The sequence below is a fragment of the Panthera onca genome, chromosome D1 (assembly GCF_046562875.1).
Source record: "Panthera onca isolate mPanOnc1 chromosome D1, mPanOnc1 haplotype 2, whole genome shotgun sequence".
Taxonomy (NCBI): domain Eukaryota; kingdom Metazoa; phylum Chordata; class Mammalia; order Carnivora; family Felidae; genus Panthera; species Panthera onca.
In genome coordinates this window covers 8,590,769-8,611,064 of record NC_138348.1, presented here as the reverse complement: position 1 = coordinate 8,611,064, position 20,296 = coordinate 8,590,769, and the positions used below count along the sequence as shown (strand labels likewise).

Below are 20,296 nucleotides of genomic sequence, written 5' to 3'. Positions count from 1 at the left end.
TTTATGTGCCCCTCCCTTACCCACCACAGCAGGAGACCCTTAAAGACCTTGTCTTACCCACTGCTGTCTTCCTGGCGCAGAACAGGTCTTCACAAACATTACCCGAAGAAATCAATAAGCCTGTAAAAAAGTAAATGCCTTTCTGAGCTTACCACTGACTTAGCCCCCGCCCTCCATCGCTACCCACCCTGCCCACATTTCGAGTAATTTCTTTTCCCTGTGAACCCATGGTTGCATCTGAAGTGAAGCAGAATGTTACTTTCCAAAATGGAAGGGTTGCACCACATTGCACTTGCTTGAGTTTAACTCACAGTGACTTTCATTAACTCTTTTAATCAAAATTCAGGACTACACACGCCGCGCGCTGACCTTCAGTACTTTTCACAGGACAATCCCAAGCCGTTCGCTGTGAGGTCTCACAAGTGACACGTCCTGACAGGCATTGCAACCCACGCAGTAGGTTTATTTTATTTACAGACGTGGGGATCGAAGTTCAATGCCACTTCAGGGCACTGCTGACGAAAAGAATTTTTGCAAAGAACACCTTTAAACAGTGTTGGCTGTCAGCTGTTGGAAGTATCTCAGCAAAATACCGCTTGGTGACTTTAAAGACAGTGGTTACCCACCTGCTCCCCCCAAAGAGCCTGGAGAAACAGCTTCTGGGGCCCATTGAGGAAAAAGTGGGATCAGGATCAACACACGCTTACTGTGACGTACTGAATGGAGAACTTTCTCCCTTTGAACTTTGCGTAATAAAGTCATTTTGCTCACGTTGGAGATCGCTTGTTCGGCCACGATGGCCTTTCAGGACCTTCTGGATCAAGTTGGAGGCCGGGGGAGATTCCACATCCTTCAGATAGTTTTCTACAGCATCTTCAACCTCATAGTGTACCCTCACGTTTTATTGGAGAGCTTCACTGCAATCGTCCCTGGTCACCGCTGCTGGGTCCACATCCTCGACAATGACACGGTCTCTGCTAACAGCACTGGGATCCTCAACCAAGACGCCCTCCTGAGAATCTCCATTCCACTGGACTCAAACCTGAGGCCAGACAAGTGTCATCGCTTCCTCCACCTGCAATGGGGGCTCCTTCACCTGAATGGGACCTTCCCTAACACAAATGAGCTGGACACGGAACCCTGTGTGGACGGCTGGGTGTATGACCAGAGCTCCTTTCCCTCCACCATCGTGACGGAGGTAAGAGGTCCCATTTGCCTCTTGCGAGTACTAGGTCCGGGTGTTTAGAGGTAATAGCACAAATAACGAACATGCTCCAAGTTCTTGAATCACTGTTTGGGTGCTCGTTCTTTATTATTTCAGCAAATAGTAGTTACGTCTTTCTTAGATACCACCAATCTGCATATTTTATGAGTCTCATGAGCTAAAAAGTAGACGTGACCTTGAGATTATACGGCTTTTATTCTTAGAAAGACCAAAGGTTAAACACATAGTTTGTGTAATGTGTTAAAGGTGTTGTTTGCAAATGAGACACATCTGGGGATATTGATCAAAACTTCCCAAAGCACTGACTGTGTCTCCGGCCAGCCTTAGGAGATTGGTAGTGAAACTCTGCCATCGGTAAACGTTTAAAGCTCTTCAAAGGATTGCATTCTGTGGCCCAGGCTGAGAACCGCTTCATATGAAATAAAACGAGGCGTGAATATAGCCAACAGGTTTAGATGAGTCTTTTTACAGGAAGTTGTATTTAAGCTGATACCTGAATGATAACGGTCAGCTAATGCAAAAAACAAATGGAAATTGGAAGAAGGGGGGCTGATATACAGAAGCTTGTAAATCATCTCAGTTGTTTCTTTAAAAAAAATTTTTTTTTAATCTTTATTTTTGAGAGAGAGACAGAGTGTGAGCAGGGGAGGAGCAGAGAGAGGGAGACACAGAATCTGAAGCAGGCTCCAGGCCCCGAGCTGTGAGCACAGAGCCCGATGTGGGGCTCGAACTCACAAACTGTGAGATCGTGACCTGAGCCAAAGTTAGACGCTCAACCAACTGAGCCACCCAGGAGCCCTATATCTTAGCTGTTTCAATCAGGTTTCCATGAGGGGTTATAGGCTGCTATAGAGTGCTCCTTTGCTGGTTTCCTTCTCTTCCAGTGGGACCTGGTGTGTGAATCTCAGTCACTGAAATCAGTGACCAAATTCTTATTCATGGCTGGCATGTTGGTGGGAAACATCATATTTGGCCATTTATCAGACAGGTGAGTGTCTCTGGATCACTGGGATATTTTCTCGGGGGTATTTTCATGAACTAACATACCATTCTTCCATTAAGCAACACTTGTTGTTACTTACACTGTCCTGGGGTTTCCTTAGTCCTGAGGGGTCTAGAAATACATGGGGAATCACAGTCAGTATAGCAAATGCTATTTTGTCAGCTGTGAGCTCAGTATACAGGACACAGAAACACCAGCTCCAGCAGACATGGGGACATTTTAGGACAGGGTTTATGAAGGAGGTGACACAACATGTGGTTTAGGAAGGTGAGAAAAAGTTAGCCGTGGGAACAGAGGAAGATGCTTCATGACAAAAGATCCAGCCTGTCTGAAGGCACACATATGTAAAACAGTGTCGCAGATTTTGGCCTGGGAGGCCATATTCAGTCCCTCCTGGACCCTGTGAACTGAGTGCTTATGGATTTCCAGAGCATGGTCATCATGTCCCTGTTTCCCAAGTGTGATGGGCAGGCATTCCCATTAAACTTGGGGTGTCCACAGCAATGTGTTTTGATGGTGTATAGAAAAAACCTTTTCCAGTAACCTCGATTGATATTTTTGTTGCTGAAAATAAAGCACTTTAAAGGTAAGTTTTCAACCATGTAAAGGTAAGTTTTCAACCATGTCTGACTTTGGCTCAGGTTGTGATCTCATGGTTCATGAGTTCGAGCCCCACATCGGGCTCTGTGTTGACAGCTCAGAGCCTGGAGCCTGCTCCGGATTCTGTGTCTCCCTCTCTCTCTGCCCCTCCTACTCATTCTCTCTCTCTCTCTTCCTCTCTCTCAAAAATAAATCAACATTAAAAAAAATCAACCATGTAATTAATCTAATGACAACTGCCATTACCATTTGCGTGGGTGTATCCTATGCCTGACGGTACATCTCCTGAATTACACAGCCAACCATTGCCAGCACTGAGCACCTCTCCTCTGAGGATTATGGGGGATTAAGTTTCCCTTTACCACCTACCAGCATAATGTTATCTGTTAGGGCAGCTCAAAACTGGGAACTCTGAATGTATGACAGTAAATGTAGCTTATAAAAGTGTTCAGAGTCAGCGGGCCCATGTCTAACAGTTCTGTAATGCAGAGCCACCCACGTACAGGAATAAAAATAAAACCACATATCTGTGGCTGATTCAGTTTTTGAAAAGGGTGCCAAGATCATGCAGTTGGTGAAATATAGCCCCTTCAACAAAAGGGGCTGTGATGACTGGATACCCACATGCAAAATAATAAAGTGTGATCCTTACCTAAAGCCATAACAAATGTTAACACAAAATGGATTAGTGACTTAAAGATAAGAGCTAAAACCATAAAACTCTTAAAAGAAGACATTAGGGTAAATCTACATGACTTTGGGTTTGGCAATGGATTCTTTGGTATGTCACCAAAAGCCTGAGTGGCCAAAAACTAGACAGATAGATCAGACTTCATCAAGAATTAAAAACTTTCTGGGGGCACCTGGGTGGCTCAGTCGGCTAAGCGTGTGACTTCGGCTCAGGTCATGATCTCCGGTTCGTGGGTTCGAGCCCTGCATCAGGCTCTCTGCTGACATCTCGGAACCTCGTGCCTGCTTCATATTCTGTGTCTCCCTCTCTCTCTCTGCCCCGCCCCTCCTTGCTCTCTTTCTCTTTCTCTCAGAAATAAACATTAAAATTTTTGTTAAAAATTAAAAACTTATGTACATCAAAGCACATTATCAAGAAAGTGAAATGATAACCTATGTAATGGGAGAAAATATTTGTCAATTATATATAAGCCATAAAAATAGGCAAATAGACCAATGGAATGGGTTTAACATTCTCCCACAACTCAACAACAAAAAGATAAACAAAAAAATTTTTTTTCAATGAATAAAGGGCTTGAATATACATTTCTTTAAGAAAGATGTACAAATGGTACATAAACACATGAAAAGATGCTTGACATCATGATATTTAAAAAATGTAAGCCAGGGGCGCCTGGGTGGCTTAGTTGGTTGAGCATCCAACTCTTTGTTTTTAAATGCATTTTATTTTATTTTTTCAATTTTTTTAAACATTTATTCATCTTTGAGAGGCAGAGAGAGACAGACAGAGCATGACTGGGGGAGGAGCAGAGAGAGAGAGGGAGACACAGAATCTGAAGCAGGCTCCATGCTCTGAGCTGTCAGCACAAAGCCCAATGCGGGACTCGAACTCACTGACTGTGAGATCATGACCTGACTCGAAGTCAGATCCTTAACTGACTGAGCCACCCAGGCGCCCCGAGCATCCAACTCTTGATTTGGGCTCAGGTCATGATCTCACAGTCTTGGGATCGAGCCCCACGTTGGGCTCTGGGCTGAGCATGGAGGCTGCTTGAGATATTCTCTCTCTCTCTCTCTCTCTCTCTCGCGCTCTCATAAGGGAAGGGAAAAAAATTAAGCATACTCTTGTCACACAATTCAGCAGTCGTGCTCCTTGGTATTTACCCAAAGGAATTGAAAACTTATGTCCACACAAAGGTCTACCTACGGTTATAGCAGCTTTCTCTGTAATTTCCAAACCTTGGAAGCAACCAACATTTCTTTCAGTAGGTGAATGCATATACGCTGTTGTACATCCGGACGATGGAATATTATTCAGTGCTAAAAGTGAAAAAAACATGGAGATAGTAAAAAGATGAGGCGTTGGAAGGAGAGAGAGAGAAATTAATAAGCACATCACAGAGGCTTTAGGGCAGTGAACTACTCTGCAGGATGCTGTAATGGTGGGTACCTGTCAATACACACGTGTCAAAAACCACAGAATGTACAACACGAAGAGCGGACCCAATGTAAACGGTGGACTTTGGGGGATAATGATGTATCGTTGTAGGTTCAATTGTATCAACTGTTTCACTTGGTGCAGGATATTGATAGGTGGGGACATTGTGCATGAGTGGGGGCAGGACGTATGGAAATCTCTGTACTTTCTGCTCAGTGTTGCAGTCAACTTAAAACTGGTCTAAAAAATAGAGTCTATTTTAAAACACACACACACACACAAAGTAGTTTAATGGAACAAAGAAAAAATAGGAACATGTGGTTCATAAAGCCTAAAATAATAGTTATCTGGCTCTCTACAGGAACTATTTGCTGCTTCCTGCTGTAATAGCACTCTGAGGCTTTTTGTTCGCCTTCTTAAATCATTTCTCTCTGCCCTTGACCTTCTACAGCCTCTACTGATCTGTCTTCAAAGAGTCTCTCTTGTGTCAATATAATCGTTAAGCCCATCTAGTGAATTTTTATATCAGAAGCTACTTTTTCAGCTCTCGAATTTCACTTATTTTTGGCTTATCTGTTGCCGTCTCTCTGAGAATGCTGATTTCTGAGCTGTGATTTTCATATGTTAAAATCATATTTTATTTCTGTCTTAGAGGATAGTTATGTCACCACTTTAAAATCCTTGTGGGTTAGTTCCAAACTTTGTCTCCTCTTAGCAGAAGGTCCGCCAGATTTCCAGTCTATTGGGAATGGATTTCCATTTTCTTGGTTCTTCCCATGCCAGGATACTATGAATTATATCTTGAATATGATAATATTAAGCTTGAAGATTCTATTTGCCATTGTTACTCACCAGTAACGCTGATTCCATTTATTTATTAATTTTAATTTTTTTTTTAGTGTTTATTTTTGAGACAGAGACAGAGTATGAGCGGGGCGGGGAGAGAGGCAGAGAGAGAGGGAGACACAGAATCCAAAGCAGGCTCTAGGCTCTGAGCAGTCAGCACAGAGCCCGACGCGGGGCTCAAACTCATGAACCACGAGAGTGTGACCTGAGCCGAAGTCGGAAGCTTAACCGACTGAGCCACCCAGGTGCCCCCGATTCCTTTATTTCAGCAAATAACTTTCAAGCCTCAGATTTTGAACTCAAGACTGTTTCTTACACAACAGCTCCAACCTCAGTTCAGAAATTTGTCTAGAGTTGACCTTCTTTGAGCTTATTCTTTACGTGCACGCTTTAGTGGCTATTTAGGGGACGTGTGGTAGACACGATTTAAGGATTCCCTCTTTGCCACTTTCCCTTGCTGGAACTCTCACTCTCTTCATTGTTTCTAGTACCCCACCATCGGTGGCCTTGTTCCCCAGACCACAAGATGCATGGCGTTCACTTTGCTTACTCTGTGGATTGCACCTTACTCCAGTCTAACAGCCATGGAAATAGGACCCTCCCTGTATCGTTCTCCATCTGCCCTCCTGGGAGAGAGCAAACACTCCTCCCCACAGTCCACCTGCTTCTGTTCACTCTCTAGTAAGCTCAGGTAGTTCCTTTGTGTGTTCTGTTCATGTGTCTTTTCTGGGGGAGTGGAAGGCAAGCAGTAGAATTTAAGGCTTTTATTCCTGGAACCTGAAATGTATCCATCAGAGGCTTTTAAGAGGATTATTATGACAGGATCTTTTAAATCTTATTCTTTTTTTTTTTTTTTTTTTTTTTTTGACGCTTATTTATTATTGAGAGACAGAGAGGGACTGAGCGTGAGCAGGGGAGGGGCAGAGAGAGAGAGGGAGACACAGGATCTGAAGCAGGCTCCAGGCTCCAAGCTGTCAGCACAGAGCCCGATGCAGGGCTCGAAACCACAAACCGCGAGATCATGACCTGAGCCGAAGCTGGACACTTCACCGACGGAGCCACCCAGGCGCCCCTTTTAAATCTTATTCTTGATGCTTGATGCTCCTTTGATAATTCACGGGGAGAGCCAGAGTGGTGGTAGGGAAACGGTTTAAGAGGCTCTCAAAATAATCCTTAGGAAAGATGGTGGGCATTTAAACTAGGAAGGTGTAGGGGCGCCTGGCTGCATTGGTGGGTTAAGTGTCCAACTTCGGCTCAGGTCATGATCTCGCAGTTCGCGAGTTCGAGCCCCCCGGCGGGATCTGTGCTGACAGCTCAGAGCCTGGAGCCTGCTTTGGATTTTGTGACTCTCTCTATGTCCCTCCCTGGCTTACTCTGTCTCAAAAAATAAATAAATGTTTAAAAAAGAAGAAGAAGAAGAAGAAGAAGAAGAAGAAGAAGAAGAAGAAGAAGAAAGGCCTTCTTTGGTAGCAATAATTTAAAAAATTAATTAATTAATTGATTAAGAAGGTGTCTTGGAAACGGTAACAAGTAGCTGTATTTGGAACGTATTTTGTAGGTAAATGCAACAGAGTTTCCTGATGCTTTTGGATTCTTAAGAAGGAGGCTTTGGTGTGGCAAACAGAAGGCAATATCTTCAGCCTGAGAAAATGGATAAATGCTGACACTGTTTAGTGATATGAAGGAAAACAGAGAAAGCAGCGCATGGGGAGGAGAAAGTCAAGATTTCCGTTTGGGGCATAATGTATTGGAAGTGCCTATTAGTCACGCAGCAGGAGATAGCAGGTAGAGCCAAACGATCCTAAGAATATGGACCTGCTTGAAAGCAATCTGTCCCAAATACAACCCTTAGCCAAGGCTGTACTCAATAAGTACCCAAGTAGCCATCTTCCCATGACCCTCCCATTACAGGGGGACAGGGGGAACAACATACGGCCAAGCAAGGAGATTCGAAATGGCTGCTTCGGTGTCAAGGCCAGCATCCATTATGATGTGAACACCCCTCCTACCCATTCGAATACTACTTTCATCTACAACTTAAAATGATCAGTTTCATATTTTTGTCCGGGGATCTTCCTCCTTTCCTGTGTTGAATAGATATTTCACATGTTCAGATGGAAAGCAAGCGAAAACGTGCTGGTTTGAACTTCTCACACAACTTGAACTTCTCTCCTTAGTTCCAATTCAGAAGTACATTGTTGGTGTACCCCAGGAGGAGCCAACGGTCTAAACCCCTGGTGAGGGTGGCCAAGGCTATGGACATGGGCTATTGAAATCCAGAAAACTACCTTAGCAACGTGATCATAGTCTCCTTGTGCTCAAGGAACACTTGTCTGAGCTTAGATAGACTTACTCAGCATCGGTTCCTAGAACCCCTTCCCTTGAAATATCCAATGTCATCGCCCATTTTCTATTATTTATTTATTTTTTAGAGACCAATCATCCCATCTGCTGGTACATTCTCAGCTTAATGAGTAATAACACTCCTTCTTGGTTTCAAAAGTACCCCACTGAAGCTGAAAATTTTATGTTCACCCTACTTACTTATTCCAGACTGCAAGAGATGGGAGCGGGACCCCTGCCTCTCAGGGTTTGGAGAAAAGTGATCACTGCTGGCACATTCAAGCACTTTGATGGTGAAGAAAGACTTTATTGTAACGCCTTGATCCATCATACCGACTTTGAGAATATACAGAATGTCATGAGGTTATTTTCTGCCTACCTTCTTTCTGGGTCACAGGAACATTAAGAAGTGGGGCTGAAGAGGAGACATTGATAGAGTTGAAACTGTCTACTTGTTCTTTACTGACCATCAGCAACAATATTCCTTCCCTATTCTCACCTCACATTGAAAGGACTCTCCGAGCCGCCAGCAAATAAGATGCAAACACGTACTTTACTTTTTTTTAACCTTTTGTTATTTTCAGACCAAAAAACACGTGCTCATGGTAAAAAATTAGAATGTAGATAAAATATATACATATATATATTGTATATATTTGGTTGGTTAGGTGTCTGACTTTGGCTCAGATTATGATCTCACGGTTCGTGGGTTTGAGCCCTGAGTCTGGCACTGTGCTGACAGCTCAGAGCCTGGAGCCTGGAGCCTGCTTCAAGTTCTGTGTCTCCCTCTCTCTCTGCCCCTTCTCCTCTCATGCTCTCTCTCTGTCTCTGAAAAATGAATAAACATTAAAACAACTTAGAAAAAGGGGCGCCTGGGTGGCTCAATCAGTTAAGCATCTGACTTCCGCTCAGGTCATGGTCTTACAGTTGGAGACTTCGAGAGTTCGAGCCCTGCATGGGGTTCTGTGCTAACAGCTCAGAGCCTGGAGCCTGCTTCAGATTCTGTGTCTCCCTGTCTCTGACCACCCCTGCTTGTGCTCTGTTTCCCTCTTTCTCAAGAATAGACATTTGAAAAAAATTTTTAATTAAAAAACCTTAAATCGTTCATAATTCCCATTCTACAAGACAACCGACCTAAACTCTTCAAAAAGGTAATGTCCCGAGAAAAGTGAGTGGAGTGATCATTCTAGATTTTAAAAGATTCACAAAAACATAACAATCATACGCAATGTGTAAATATGGAGCATAGATGGGAAAAAAAGAAAAAAAACAACGAGAAAATCATTTGGAGGACCTTTTGGGCAACTTGAATATTGTCTGATAGCTGGCGGTGGAATTATTGTTAGTTTTCTTTAGGTGTGATGTCAGAGTTGTAATGATATAAGAAACTGCTTGTATTCTTTTTTTTTTTTTTATTGTTTCTTTATTTTTGAGAGAGAGAGACAGAGTGCGAGCAGGGGAGGGCAGAGAGCAAAGGAGATACAGAATCTGTAGCAGGCTCCAGGCTCTGAGCTGTCAGCACAGAGCCCAACGCAGGGCTTGAACTCACGAACCGTGAGATCATGACCTAAGCTGAAGTCGGATGCTTAACTGACTGAGCCACCCAGGCGCCTCTCGAAACCGCTTGTATTCTTAATACACGCATGCTAAAAAAAAATTAGGAGTCTGTAACTGCCATTGAAATGGTTCAACAAAAAGAGTCTGTGAGTGGGGTGTGTGTGTGTGTGTGTTCACACATGCAAAGAAATAAAGCAAATATAGCAAAATGCTATCGCTATCTAGTGGTGAATCTGTTTGGGAATTATACCAGTGTTAATTATAGTATTCATTTAAACTTCCATATTTGAAAATTTTCGAAATAAGAAGCTAAGAACAAATCCGCTCAAGTGGGAGCCAACATTCAATTTATCATATTTACAGACATCACAAATATATGTTTTAAATAAATTTGGTAAAAGTGAGTATGTAATTTTGTAACCTCTTTTTAATTTTTAAAAATCTTTTTATTTATTTTTGAGAGGGGGAGAGAGAGAGACAGAGCACGAGCAGGAGAGAGGCAGAGAGAGAGTGAGACACAGAATCTGAAGCAGACTTCTGGCTCTGAGCTGTCAGCACTGAATCCAACGCAGGGCTCGAACTTGTGAACTGCGAGATCATGACCTGAGCCGAAAGTTGGATGCTTAACTGACTGAGCCACCCAGGCACCCCTGTAACTTCTTTTTACACTTAAGTTTACAGATCTACATCACATTTTCTTTTCAAATAAAATATTTTTTCAAATAATTAGGGAATAAACATATAGCCAAAAAAAGAAACACACACAAAGCTTCTTTAATTACCTGCATCAAACACAATTATTATTTAAAAAAAAATTTTTTTTTAAGTTTATTTATTTTTGACAGAGACAGAGTGCGAGCATGAGCTGGGGAAGAGCAGAGAGAGAGGGAGACACAGAATACGAAGCAGGCTCCAGGCTCTAAGCTGTCAGCACGGAGCCCGACGTGGGGCTCGAACCCGCGAACTGTGAGATCATAACCTGGGCCGAAGTCGGACACTCAACCGACTGAGCCACCCAGGTGCCCCTCATCAAACACAATTATTAAAACATTACTGTGTTAGCCAAGGTAGCTAGTTACAGTAAGAACCCAAGAATTATAATTGGTTATTTTAATAAAATCGTGATTCTCGCTGTTATCATAGTTTGGTGTGAGTCATGTGGCCCCCATCTTCTAGGCAGTGGCTCAAGGAACCAGCACCTTCCATTGTGTGACTTTTTCATCAGCACATTTTTTGTTTCCAGCCATGTTGTCAGAAGGAATGAGCAGGACCCGAGTAGACCTTATATGGACAGTCCTGGGAATGGCTTAGGTCCCTTTTGTCCACAGTCGTTGGCCAGAATGCAGATGTAAGACTGTAACAAATATAAGACTAGGGGGGTGGCGCCTGGGTGTCTCAGTCGGTTGAGCTTCTGACTTGATTTTGGCTGAGGTCGTGATCCCAGGGGATAGAGCCCCACATGGGACTCTGTGCTGAGTGTTGAGCCTGCGTCAGATTCTCTCTCTCTCTCTCTCTCTCTCTCTCTCCTTCTGCTGCCCCTCTCCCTTGCTTGCACTCTATCTCTCCCTCTAAAAAAATTAATAACAATTTAAAATAAAAAACCATAAGACTGGGAAGAGTAATCTTCCTCTGCATGCTGGTGGGCGGAGTCATGGTGAACATATAGCCAAATTACACAATTAAACACAAAATTAAACACAAATTACACAATTAAACACAAAACTAAAAGGCAACCGATGGAATGGGAAAAGATATTTGCAAATGACATATCAGACAAAGAGCTAGTATCCAAAATCTATAAAGAACTCACCAAACTCCTCACCTGAAAAACAAATAATCCAGTGAAGAAATGGGCAGAAAACATGAATAGACACTTCTCTAAAGAAGACATCCAGATGGCCAACAGGCACGTGAAAAGATGCTCAACATCACTCCTTATCAGGGAAATATAAATCAAAACCACACTGAGATATCACCTCACACCGGTCAGAGTGGCTAAAATGAACAAATCAGGAGACGAAAGATGCTGGAGAGAATGTGGAGGAACGGGAACCCTCTTGCACTGTTGGTGGGAATGCAAACTGGTGCAGCCGCTCTGGAAAACAGTGTGGAGGTTCCTCAAAAAATTAAAAATAGAACTACCCTATGACCCAGCAATAGCACTGCTAGGAATTTACCCAAGGGCTACAGGAGTGCTGATGCATAGGGGCACTTGTACCCCAATGTTTATAGCAGCACTCTCAACAATAGCCAAAGTATGGAAAGAGCCTAAATGTCCATCAACTGGTGAATGGACAAAGAAGTTGTGGTTTATATACACAATGGAATACTACTTGGCAATGAGAAAGAATGAAATATGGCCTTTTGTAGCAACATGGATGGAACTGGAGAAAGTTATGCTAAGTGAAATAAGTCACACAGAGAAAGACAGATACCATATGTTTTCACTCTTATGTGGATCCTGAGAAACTTAACAGAAGACCAGGGGGAAGAGATGGGGGGGGGGAAAGTTACAGAGAGGGAAGGAGGCAAACCATAAGAGGCTCTTAAAAACTGAGAATAGACTGAGGGTTGATGGGGGGTGGGAGGGAGGGGAAAGTGGGTGATGGGCGTTGAGGAGGGCACCTGTTGGGATGAGCACTAGGTGTTGTATGGAAACCAATTTGACAATAAATTTCATTCAAAAAATAAGCAAAAAAATAATTAATGAGACAATAGCTTTATATTTTACACAGCACAAATTTCTCTTCTTTTGAATATCAACCATCGATGGCTGAATGATCGTACTGCTCATTTCGTGAGACAGTGTCCTCATTAGTCTAGCCATGAATTCCTTTCATGGGTATATGTATCTGTTTCATTTTTTCCTTATGCCCCAGTCCCATTTCCTTCTTCCCAATATAGGGTTCATGATAATGCATTAACTCTATTTCTTTACATTCATATGGGTTTTTACAAAATACATGACATTGTTTGGTTTACATATATTTTAATTCACATATTTATGTAAATATGTGATTATCTCTTTCTTTTTCTTTTGTGCAAACACTGCTATGGTTTTGAGGGACATACGCATTTCTACAGATACTTCTAGTTCATTCTTCTGGTTGCTGCATGGTGCTCCACAGTGGAGATGCATTATGATGCTCTAATCCATTTTTTGGTGATGGACAACCAGATTATTGCCAAATGCCTGCCACTTTAAATGTGCTACATTTAATAAGTTTTATATGTGACTTTTCCCTGTGAGAATGCACATGATCTATCTTTTAAAAAAATTTTTTTTAATTATTTTTTTATTTTAAAGAGACAGAGAAAGCCCAAGCAGGGGAGAGGGGCAGAAGAAGAGAGAGAATCTTAAGCAGGCTGCATGCTCAGTGAGGAACCCATCATGGGGCTCGATCCCACGATCCTGGGATCATGACAGGAGCCAAAATCAACAGTTGGACGCCCAACTGACTGAGCCATTCAGGTGCTCCTACATGATATAATCTTTATTTTATTTTATTATTTTTAATTAATTTATTTAAATTCAAGCTAGTTAAAATACAGTGTCCTATTGGTTTCAGTAGAACCCAGTGATTCATCGCTTACATATAACACCCAGTGCGCATCCCAACAAGTGCCCTCTTTAATGCCCATCACCCATTTAGCCCATCCCCCCACCGTCCTCCCCTCCAGCAACCCCCAAATTGTTCTCTGTATTTAAGAGTCTCTTATGGTTTGTCTCCATCTCTGTTTTTATCTCATTTTTCCTTCCCTTCTCCTATGTTCGTTCATCTGTTGTGTTTCTTAAATTCCACGTATGAGTGAAATCATGTATTTGTCATTCTCTTTAATACAGCTGCTTTTCGTTTTGATGGACCAGACTTTCCAATGATTGTCATGACATCATTTCATTAATTATAGCATTTATTTACATAGATTTTATTCCATTTTAAACGGAGAGACAGGGGCGCCTGGGTGGCGCAGTCTGTTAAGCGTCCGACTTCAGCCAGGTCACGATCTCGCAGTCGTGAGTTCGAGCCCCGCGTCAGGCTCTGGGCTGATGGCTTGGAGCCTGGAGCCTGTTTCCGATTCTGTGTCTCCCTCTCTCTCTGCCCCTCCCCCGTTCATGCTCTGTCTCTCTCTGTCCCAAAAATAAATTAAAAACGTTGAAAAAAAAAAAAAAAACGGAGAGACAAATGCATGTGATATAAGTATTCAGAATATAAAAGATTTAACAACGCATCATAATATAAATATTCTGCAAGGGTAGAAGGATTTCAGAGCCCTTGTCCGATCCCCTTGTTTGTCTGTTTATAAGTATTACTGGTCATACAGAACCAGCACAGGCATCTTATCCAAGTTGTCTAGAAAAAGGCCCTCTCTCCCAGAAAACTGTGAAGCACAGAATTCTCATTCCTTTTTAAAAATACCTTCTCCTTCTCTGTTTCTTGATGTTCATCTTACCCAATCCTTTCCTTCGAGAACTTTCTCTAAGTTCTGTGTCTGGGTTGTGGCTCCCATCCATCTTATTTTAGGGAAAAAATGTTCAAGACCCAGACGTGGCAGAGAGAGGCTCTTAGGCAACCCATCAGCAATTTTGATGTGTTGTTCCATGGATGTTCCTTTTACATAATTTAGCCATGACCTGCATGGTCCCGGAGTCCCAAGTACAGATTTAGATCCTGTCTTAGTCAGCTTAGGCTACCACAACAAAATACCGTAGACTAGGAGGCATAAACATCAGAAATTTATTTTCTCAAGTTTCAGAGACTGAGAACCCAAGATTTAGGTGCAGAGAGATTTGGTTCCTGGTAAGAGCTCCCTTCCTGGCTTAAAGACAGCTGTCTTCTTGCTACAGCCTCAAATGGCAGAAAGAGAAGGAGAGAAATCTTTCTGATACCTCTTCTTATAAGGGCACTAATCCCATCCTAAGGACCCCAATCTCATGATCTCATCTAAACCTGATTACCTCCCCCAAAGCCCATCTCCAAATACCATTTCACTGGGGATCAGAGCTTCAATATATGATTTTGGGGAGGGGGACACAACTCGGTCCATTTTTTAAAATTTATTTATTTTGAGAGAGAGGGAAAGAGCGCATGAACAGGGGAGGGGCAGAGAGAGAGAGAGAGAGAGAGAATCCCAGGCAGGCCCCCTGCTGTCAGCACAGAGCCCGATGCGGGGCTCGGTCTCACAAACCACGTGATCGTGACCTGAGCCAAAACCAAGAGTTGGACGCTTAACTGACCGAGCCACCCAGGCACCCCAGATCCCTTGTGTTGTCGATACTGCACTGACTCTCTACTATGTTAACTGCATGTGATAGTCCAAGGGACATTTGTGATGTGTTAAAATCTCCAGCGTTGCAACCTGTCTTATACGGCTTCAATTGGCCTCAAAGGTCTGGTAGAAGACTGGGGAAGAAGCTTGGTTATACTCAGGGTCTATTTACAAACAGGAAGGTTGCTTCCGGGAAGAAGGATCTATTTACAAACAGGAAGGCTGATGATCTGTTGATTCTTTCAAGTCTCAAGGACAAAGTTTCACTTATTAAAACACCCCCTAAACTTCAAAGCGTGCCTTCTTTTTGTTAATTTTTCCATCAGGTTGTTATACTTCCTGTAGCTAACCTGTTCCCACTCCTCAGGTTTGGGAGGAAGTTAATTCTCAGGTGGTGTTTCCTCCAGCTCGCCGTTACTGACACCTGTGCAGCCTTCGCGCCCACCTTCTTCATTTATTGCACCCTACGCTTCTTGGCTGGCTTTTCTACCATGACCATCCTGACAAACTCTGTGATGCTCAGTAAGTAAAAACTTCGGATATTGACACTCTCCAAGACTTAACTTTGACTTTGAAATCCCAGCTTTGAAGTCAAAATCCTGCTTGTTTGTTTTTTTGTTGTCATTGTTCAGTTGTAGAATGGACAGTGCCCCAATTCCAAGCCACGGGAATAGCAATGACCATCTGTGGTGCTTGCGTAGGACAGATGATCCTGGGAGGACTGGCTTTTGCCATTCGAGACTGGCATACCCTTCAGCTGGTGACTTCTGTACCATTATTTGTCCTTTTTCTTTCCTCAAGGTATAAGCTTTCTTCTTCCCTTTGTCTTAGAGGATACTGGATGCAAGATACATGGAATGAGGACATAAGAATTCTGTTTGATCCTTAGTTAACACTTGAGCACATGCTCTCCTAATAAGCGTCCAGCGTGCAGGTCAAGAAGCTGAACACGTACGGTTGTCAGATAATATCAAGGACACTCCGTTAAATTTGAAATTCAGATAGATAATACATTTGTGTGTGTGTGTAACTTTCCAAATACTGCAGGAAGCATAGCTACGCGAAAAATTATCCATTGTTTATATGAAATTTCTGTTTATTTGAGATTTCTGTGCTTTTATTTACTAACCTGATAAAATACAGGGCATCTCGTTAAAGTAAAATTTCAAGTCAACAAATACTTTTCAGTGTAAGTGTGTCCAAAATATTGCATGGGACATAGTTATACTCAAGAGTTACTCATATTCACTGTTTATCTAAATTCAGATTTAACAAGGCACGTTATTTTGATTTGCCAAACCTGGTAACATCCCCCTGAATAAGATGGGGGGGCAATATGACTCCTACTCAATGTTGCCATTAGTGAAAGTGTACTGCGAGGAGAGGTTGTCCTTACAGTTTCCTAGTTACAGAATCAGCTGCTTTTCTATTGGCTGGCACAACAAAACAAGAGGTAGGTATCAGATGGGAGGGTAGAGGCATTTCAGGCCAAAGAATATGTGAAAAATGGGTACATGAGAATTGACTGCACCTCTCTGTCTTCTTTGATCAGGTGGCTGATGGAGTCTGCTCGGTGGCTGATTATGACCAACAAACCCGAGGAGGCCTTAAAGGCACTTAGAAAAGCTGCACTCTGGAACGGAAGGAAGAATGCTGGAGACGCCCTAACCATGGAGGTGAATAGGAAAGAGAGTTGGTTATGGGATGTAGGGGAGACACAACCTGACATTTGCACTAGGTGGCGTCCGTGAGGTGAAAAAAGGGCGGGAACACAAGTCTGGCTTGGGGTCTTCTCTCCTCATTGTCCTGGTTCTCAATGGCTGTCAGCATTGTTTGAGTTAATATAAAGAGAGAGTATCCTGTTGCGGAGAACGAGACATGTATATTTTACTCAACAGGACCAGATAGCTCTTAGTGTTTCTGGTTGTAAAGATTGTGTATTTGTCTCTATGTTAGAGAAAAAGTAACAAAGACTAATCCATTTCTTTCCACTAATATTCTGACGGCCTTTTTTCAAGATAGTAAGATCGGTAGAAGGGAGGCTTAGGGACCATGCAGAATAGAGCATAAGGAGGATCACTTATTTGTTAATTAGGTCATACACTCTTTCATTAATGGTGTATTACCGAGTGCCTCCCTGGGCCACTTCTGTTCTCTCCAGGAAATACGGCATTGGCCACAACAATCCAAATCTCTGCTTTTTGGAGTTTACATTCTACTTATTACAAGTTCCAAGAGCATGACTCAGTGGAAATGCCTCAGAGAAGTCTTTTTTTTTTTTTTTTTTTTCACCCTGGGCTTGGAAGGCAGATATTGATGTGGGTCATAAAGTAAACCGTTCATCATCACGAACGTATAAATTATTTATCAAAAAATCATAATGTGCTAGGCGTGGTGCTGGATCTTGACCAGCAGTGTGGTTCAGAATTCCATGTTTTAAGGAACTTTAGTATTAATAAGAGAAAAATTAATATTCATTTTTAAATTAACATGGATTATCTCTTCTTAAATTTTTAACTGTACAATACAGTATTGTTAACTCTAAGTACAATGATCTCTAAAACTTTTTCATCTTGCGTGACTGAAACTCTATACCCATTGAAATGCAATTTCCCATATCCTTTGTCCCCAGTCCCTGGTCAACCATTCCATTTATTGTCTTATTATTTTAGTATTTTATATACTTCATATAGGTGGGATCATGCAGTGTTTGTCCTTCTGTGACTGCCTTATTCAACAAAAAGTCCTCGAGACTCATCTATGGTAGTAGCGTATAGCAGGATTTCCTTTTTTTATGGATGAATAATATTCTGTTGTATGTATACACCACATTTTCTTTGTCCATTCATCCACTGATGGTCATTTAGCTTGCTTCCATGGTTTGGCTGCTGTTGCAATGAACATGTGGATGCAAATATCTCTTCTCTGTTTATAATTCTTGGGGATACACAACCGGAAGCGGTGTTGCTAGATCATATGGTATTTATATTGTTAAATTTCCTGTTGACAATGATAAGAGAATGGAGAGAAAGCTAATAGAGACAAGGAAAAAATCATCTACGCTTGTTTAATTGAAAAAGGGAAGGCTTAGGGTTTAGACAAAGAGGAACAATAAAACATTTCTGGAAACATGTTCAATGCACATCTGAAAGATTTTTCTTTTTCTTTTTCTTTTTTAATGTTTATTTATTCATTTTGAGAGGGGGAGGAGAGGCAGACAGAGGAGAGAAAGAATCCCAAGCAGGCTTATATGCTCAGTGCGGGGCCCAACATGGGGCTTGATCTCATGGCTGTGAGATCATGACTGGAGCTGAAATCGAGAGTCAGACACTTAATCGACTGAGCCACCTAGGTGCCCCGAAGGATTTTTCTTAAAACAACTTTATCGAGGTATGAGTAACATACAAAAAGCTGTACCTATTTAATTTATATAACTTGGTGAATCTGATAAGCACACATCCAAACATCATTACCACTACCTATGCAATCAACATATCCATCACCTCCTAAAACTTTCTCCTGCCCTTTTTATTCATTACTTTTTGTGATAACACTCAATAATACACCTACTAATAGCAAATTTTCAATATGTAGTATAGTATTATAACTATAGACAGCCGTACAGTGGATCGTTAGGACTGATTCACCTTGCGTAACTGGAACTTTGTACTCTTTGACAAATATGTCCCCATTTCCCAAATCCCCCAGCAGCTGGCAAACACCATTCTGTTCTCTGCTTCTTTATTTCCAGTCTTACATCTTAGTCTCTAACCTTTCGTGAATTGATTTTTGCGTACAGTGTAAGATAAGTTTCCAGTTTCATCCTTTTATATGTGAACATCCAGTTTTCCACAACACCATTTATTGATGACACTATCCTGTCCCCACTGTGAATTCTCGACACCACTGTCCAAGATCACGTGACCGCATATGCTGAGTTTATTGCTATTCCGCGCCATTGGGCTGTAGGTCTGTTTTTATACCAGTACCGTAGTCTTGGATACGGTGGTTTTGTAATATATTTTGAAATCGGAACATGTGACACCTCCAGCTTTGTTTCCGTTTAAAAATTCTTTTGATTATTAAGGGCCTTCTGTGTTTCCGTACGAATTTTTGGATTTTTTTCTTTCTTTATTGAAGAACAGTTGACACACAATGTTACGTTAGTTTCCGGGGTACAACACAGTGAATCAACAACCTTATATATTATGCTATGCTCAACACAAATGTAGCTGTATCTGTCACCATACAACACTATTACACCATTAACTATACTCCCCATGCTGTACTTTTCTACCACATGACTTATTCATTCCACAACTGGAAACCTGTACCTCCCACTCCTCATCATCCAATTTGCTCACCTCCCACCCCTCTGGCAGCCATCAGTCTGTTCTCTATATTTACTAATCTGTTTCCGTTTTTTTTAGTTTGTTTTGTTTTGTTGATCCCACAGATAAGTGAAAACTTGTGGTATTTGTCTTTGTCTGATTTATTTCACTTAGCGTAATATCCTCTAGGTCCATTGATGTTGCCACAAATGGTAAGATCTCATTCTTTTTTATGGCTGTATGTGCATATATGTGTATGTATACATATTTATGTATATGTATGTATATACATATACATACCTTATATACATACATATATATTATACACATACCACATCTTTATCCATTCATCTACCAATGGGCATTTGTGTTGTTTCCATATCTTGGCTATCGTAAATAGTGTTGTAAGAAATATAGGGGTGCATACGCCTTTTTGAATTAGTGTTTTTGTTTTCTTTGAGTAAATACTCAGTAGTAGAATTACTGGATCATATGGTATTTCTATTTTTAATTTTTGAGGAACCTCCATGCTGATTTTGGCAGTGGCCGTACCAATTTACATTCCCACCAACGGTGTTGTATCCTCTTATTGGATTGTTCCCTTTATCATTAGGCAATGCCCCTCTTTGTCTCTTGTTACTGTCTTTGTTTTAAAGTCTAGTTTATCTGATATAAGTATTGTTACCCCCAATTTTGTTTTTGCTTCCATTTGCATGGAATATTTTTTTCCCCATCCCTTCACTTTCAGTGTGTCCGCATCTTTAGGTCTGAAGTGAGTCTCTTGTCAGCAGCATATGGATGGGTCTGGCTTTTTTTTTTTTTTTTTAATCCATTCTGCCACCCTGTGTCTTTTGATTGGAGCATTTAGACCATTTACATTTAAAGTAATTATTGATATATATGTACTTATCGCCATTTTGTTAATTGTTTTCTGGTTGTTTTTGTAGCCCTTCTTTGTTCCTTTCTTCTTCTTTTGTCCTCTTTCCTTGCAATTG

At 41.7% G+C, this 20,296-nt stretch overlaps 1 protein-coding gene across 4 annotated transcripts in view; it reads left to right on the top strand.

The window, feature by feature from the left end:
- The first annotated feature begins 456 nt into the window (after positions 1-456).
- LOC132661900 (organic anion transporter 7-like) overlaps positions 457-20,296 on the top strand; it is a 34,337-nt gene continuing 14,497 nt past the window's right edge. The window contains exons 1-5 of one of the 4 annotated variants that reach the window (XM_060606980.3): positions 458-1,198; positions 2,110-2,213; positions 15,338-15,492; positions 15,603-15,771; positions 16,523-16,646. In XM_060606980.3, the coding sequence (XP_060462963.1) occupies positions 797-1,198; positions 2,110-2,213; positions 15,338-15,492; positions 15,603-15,771; positions 16,523-16,646 (954 nt within the window). In that variant the 5' untranslated portion in view covers positions 458-796. Of the gene's footprint in view, positions 1,199-2,109; positions 2,214-15,337; positions 15,493-15,602; positions 15,772-16,522; positions 16,647-20,296 lie in introns of all 4 variants that reach the window. The other 3 variants (XM_060606982.3, XM_060606978.3, XM_060606979.3) reach the window with 3 other exon arrangements.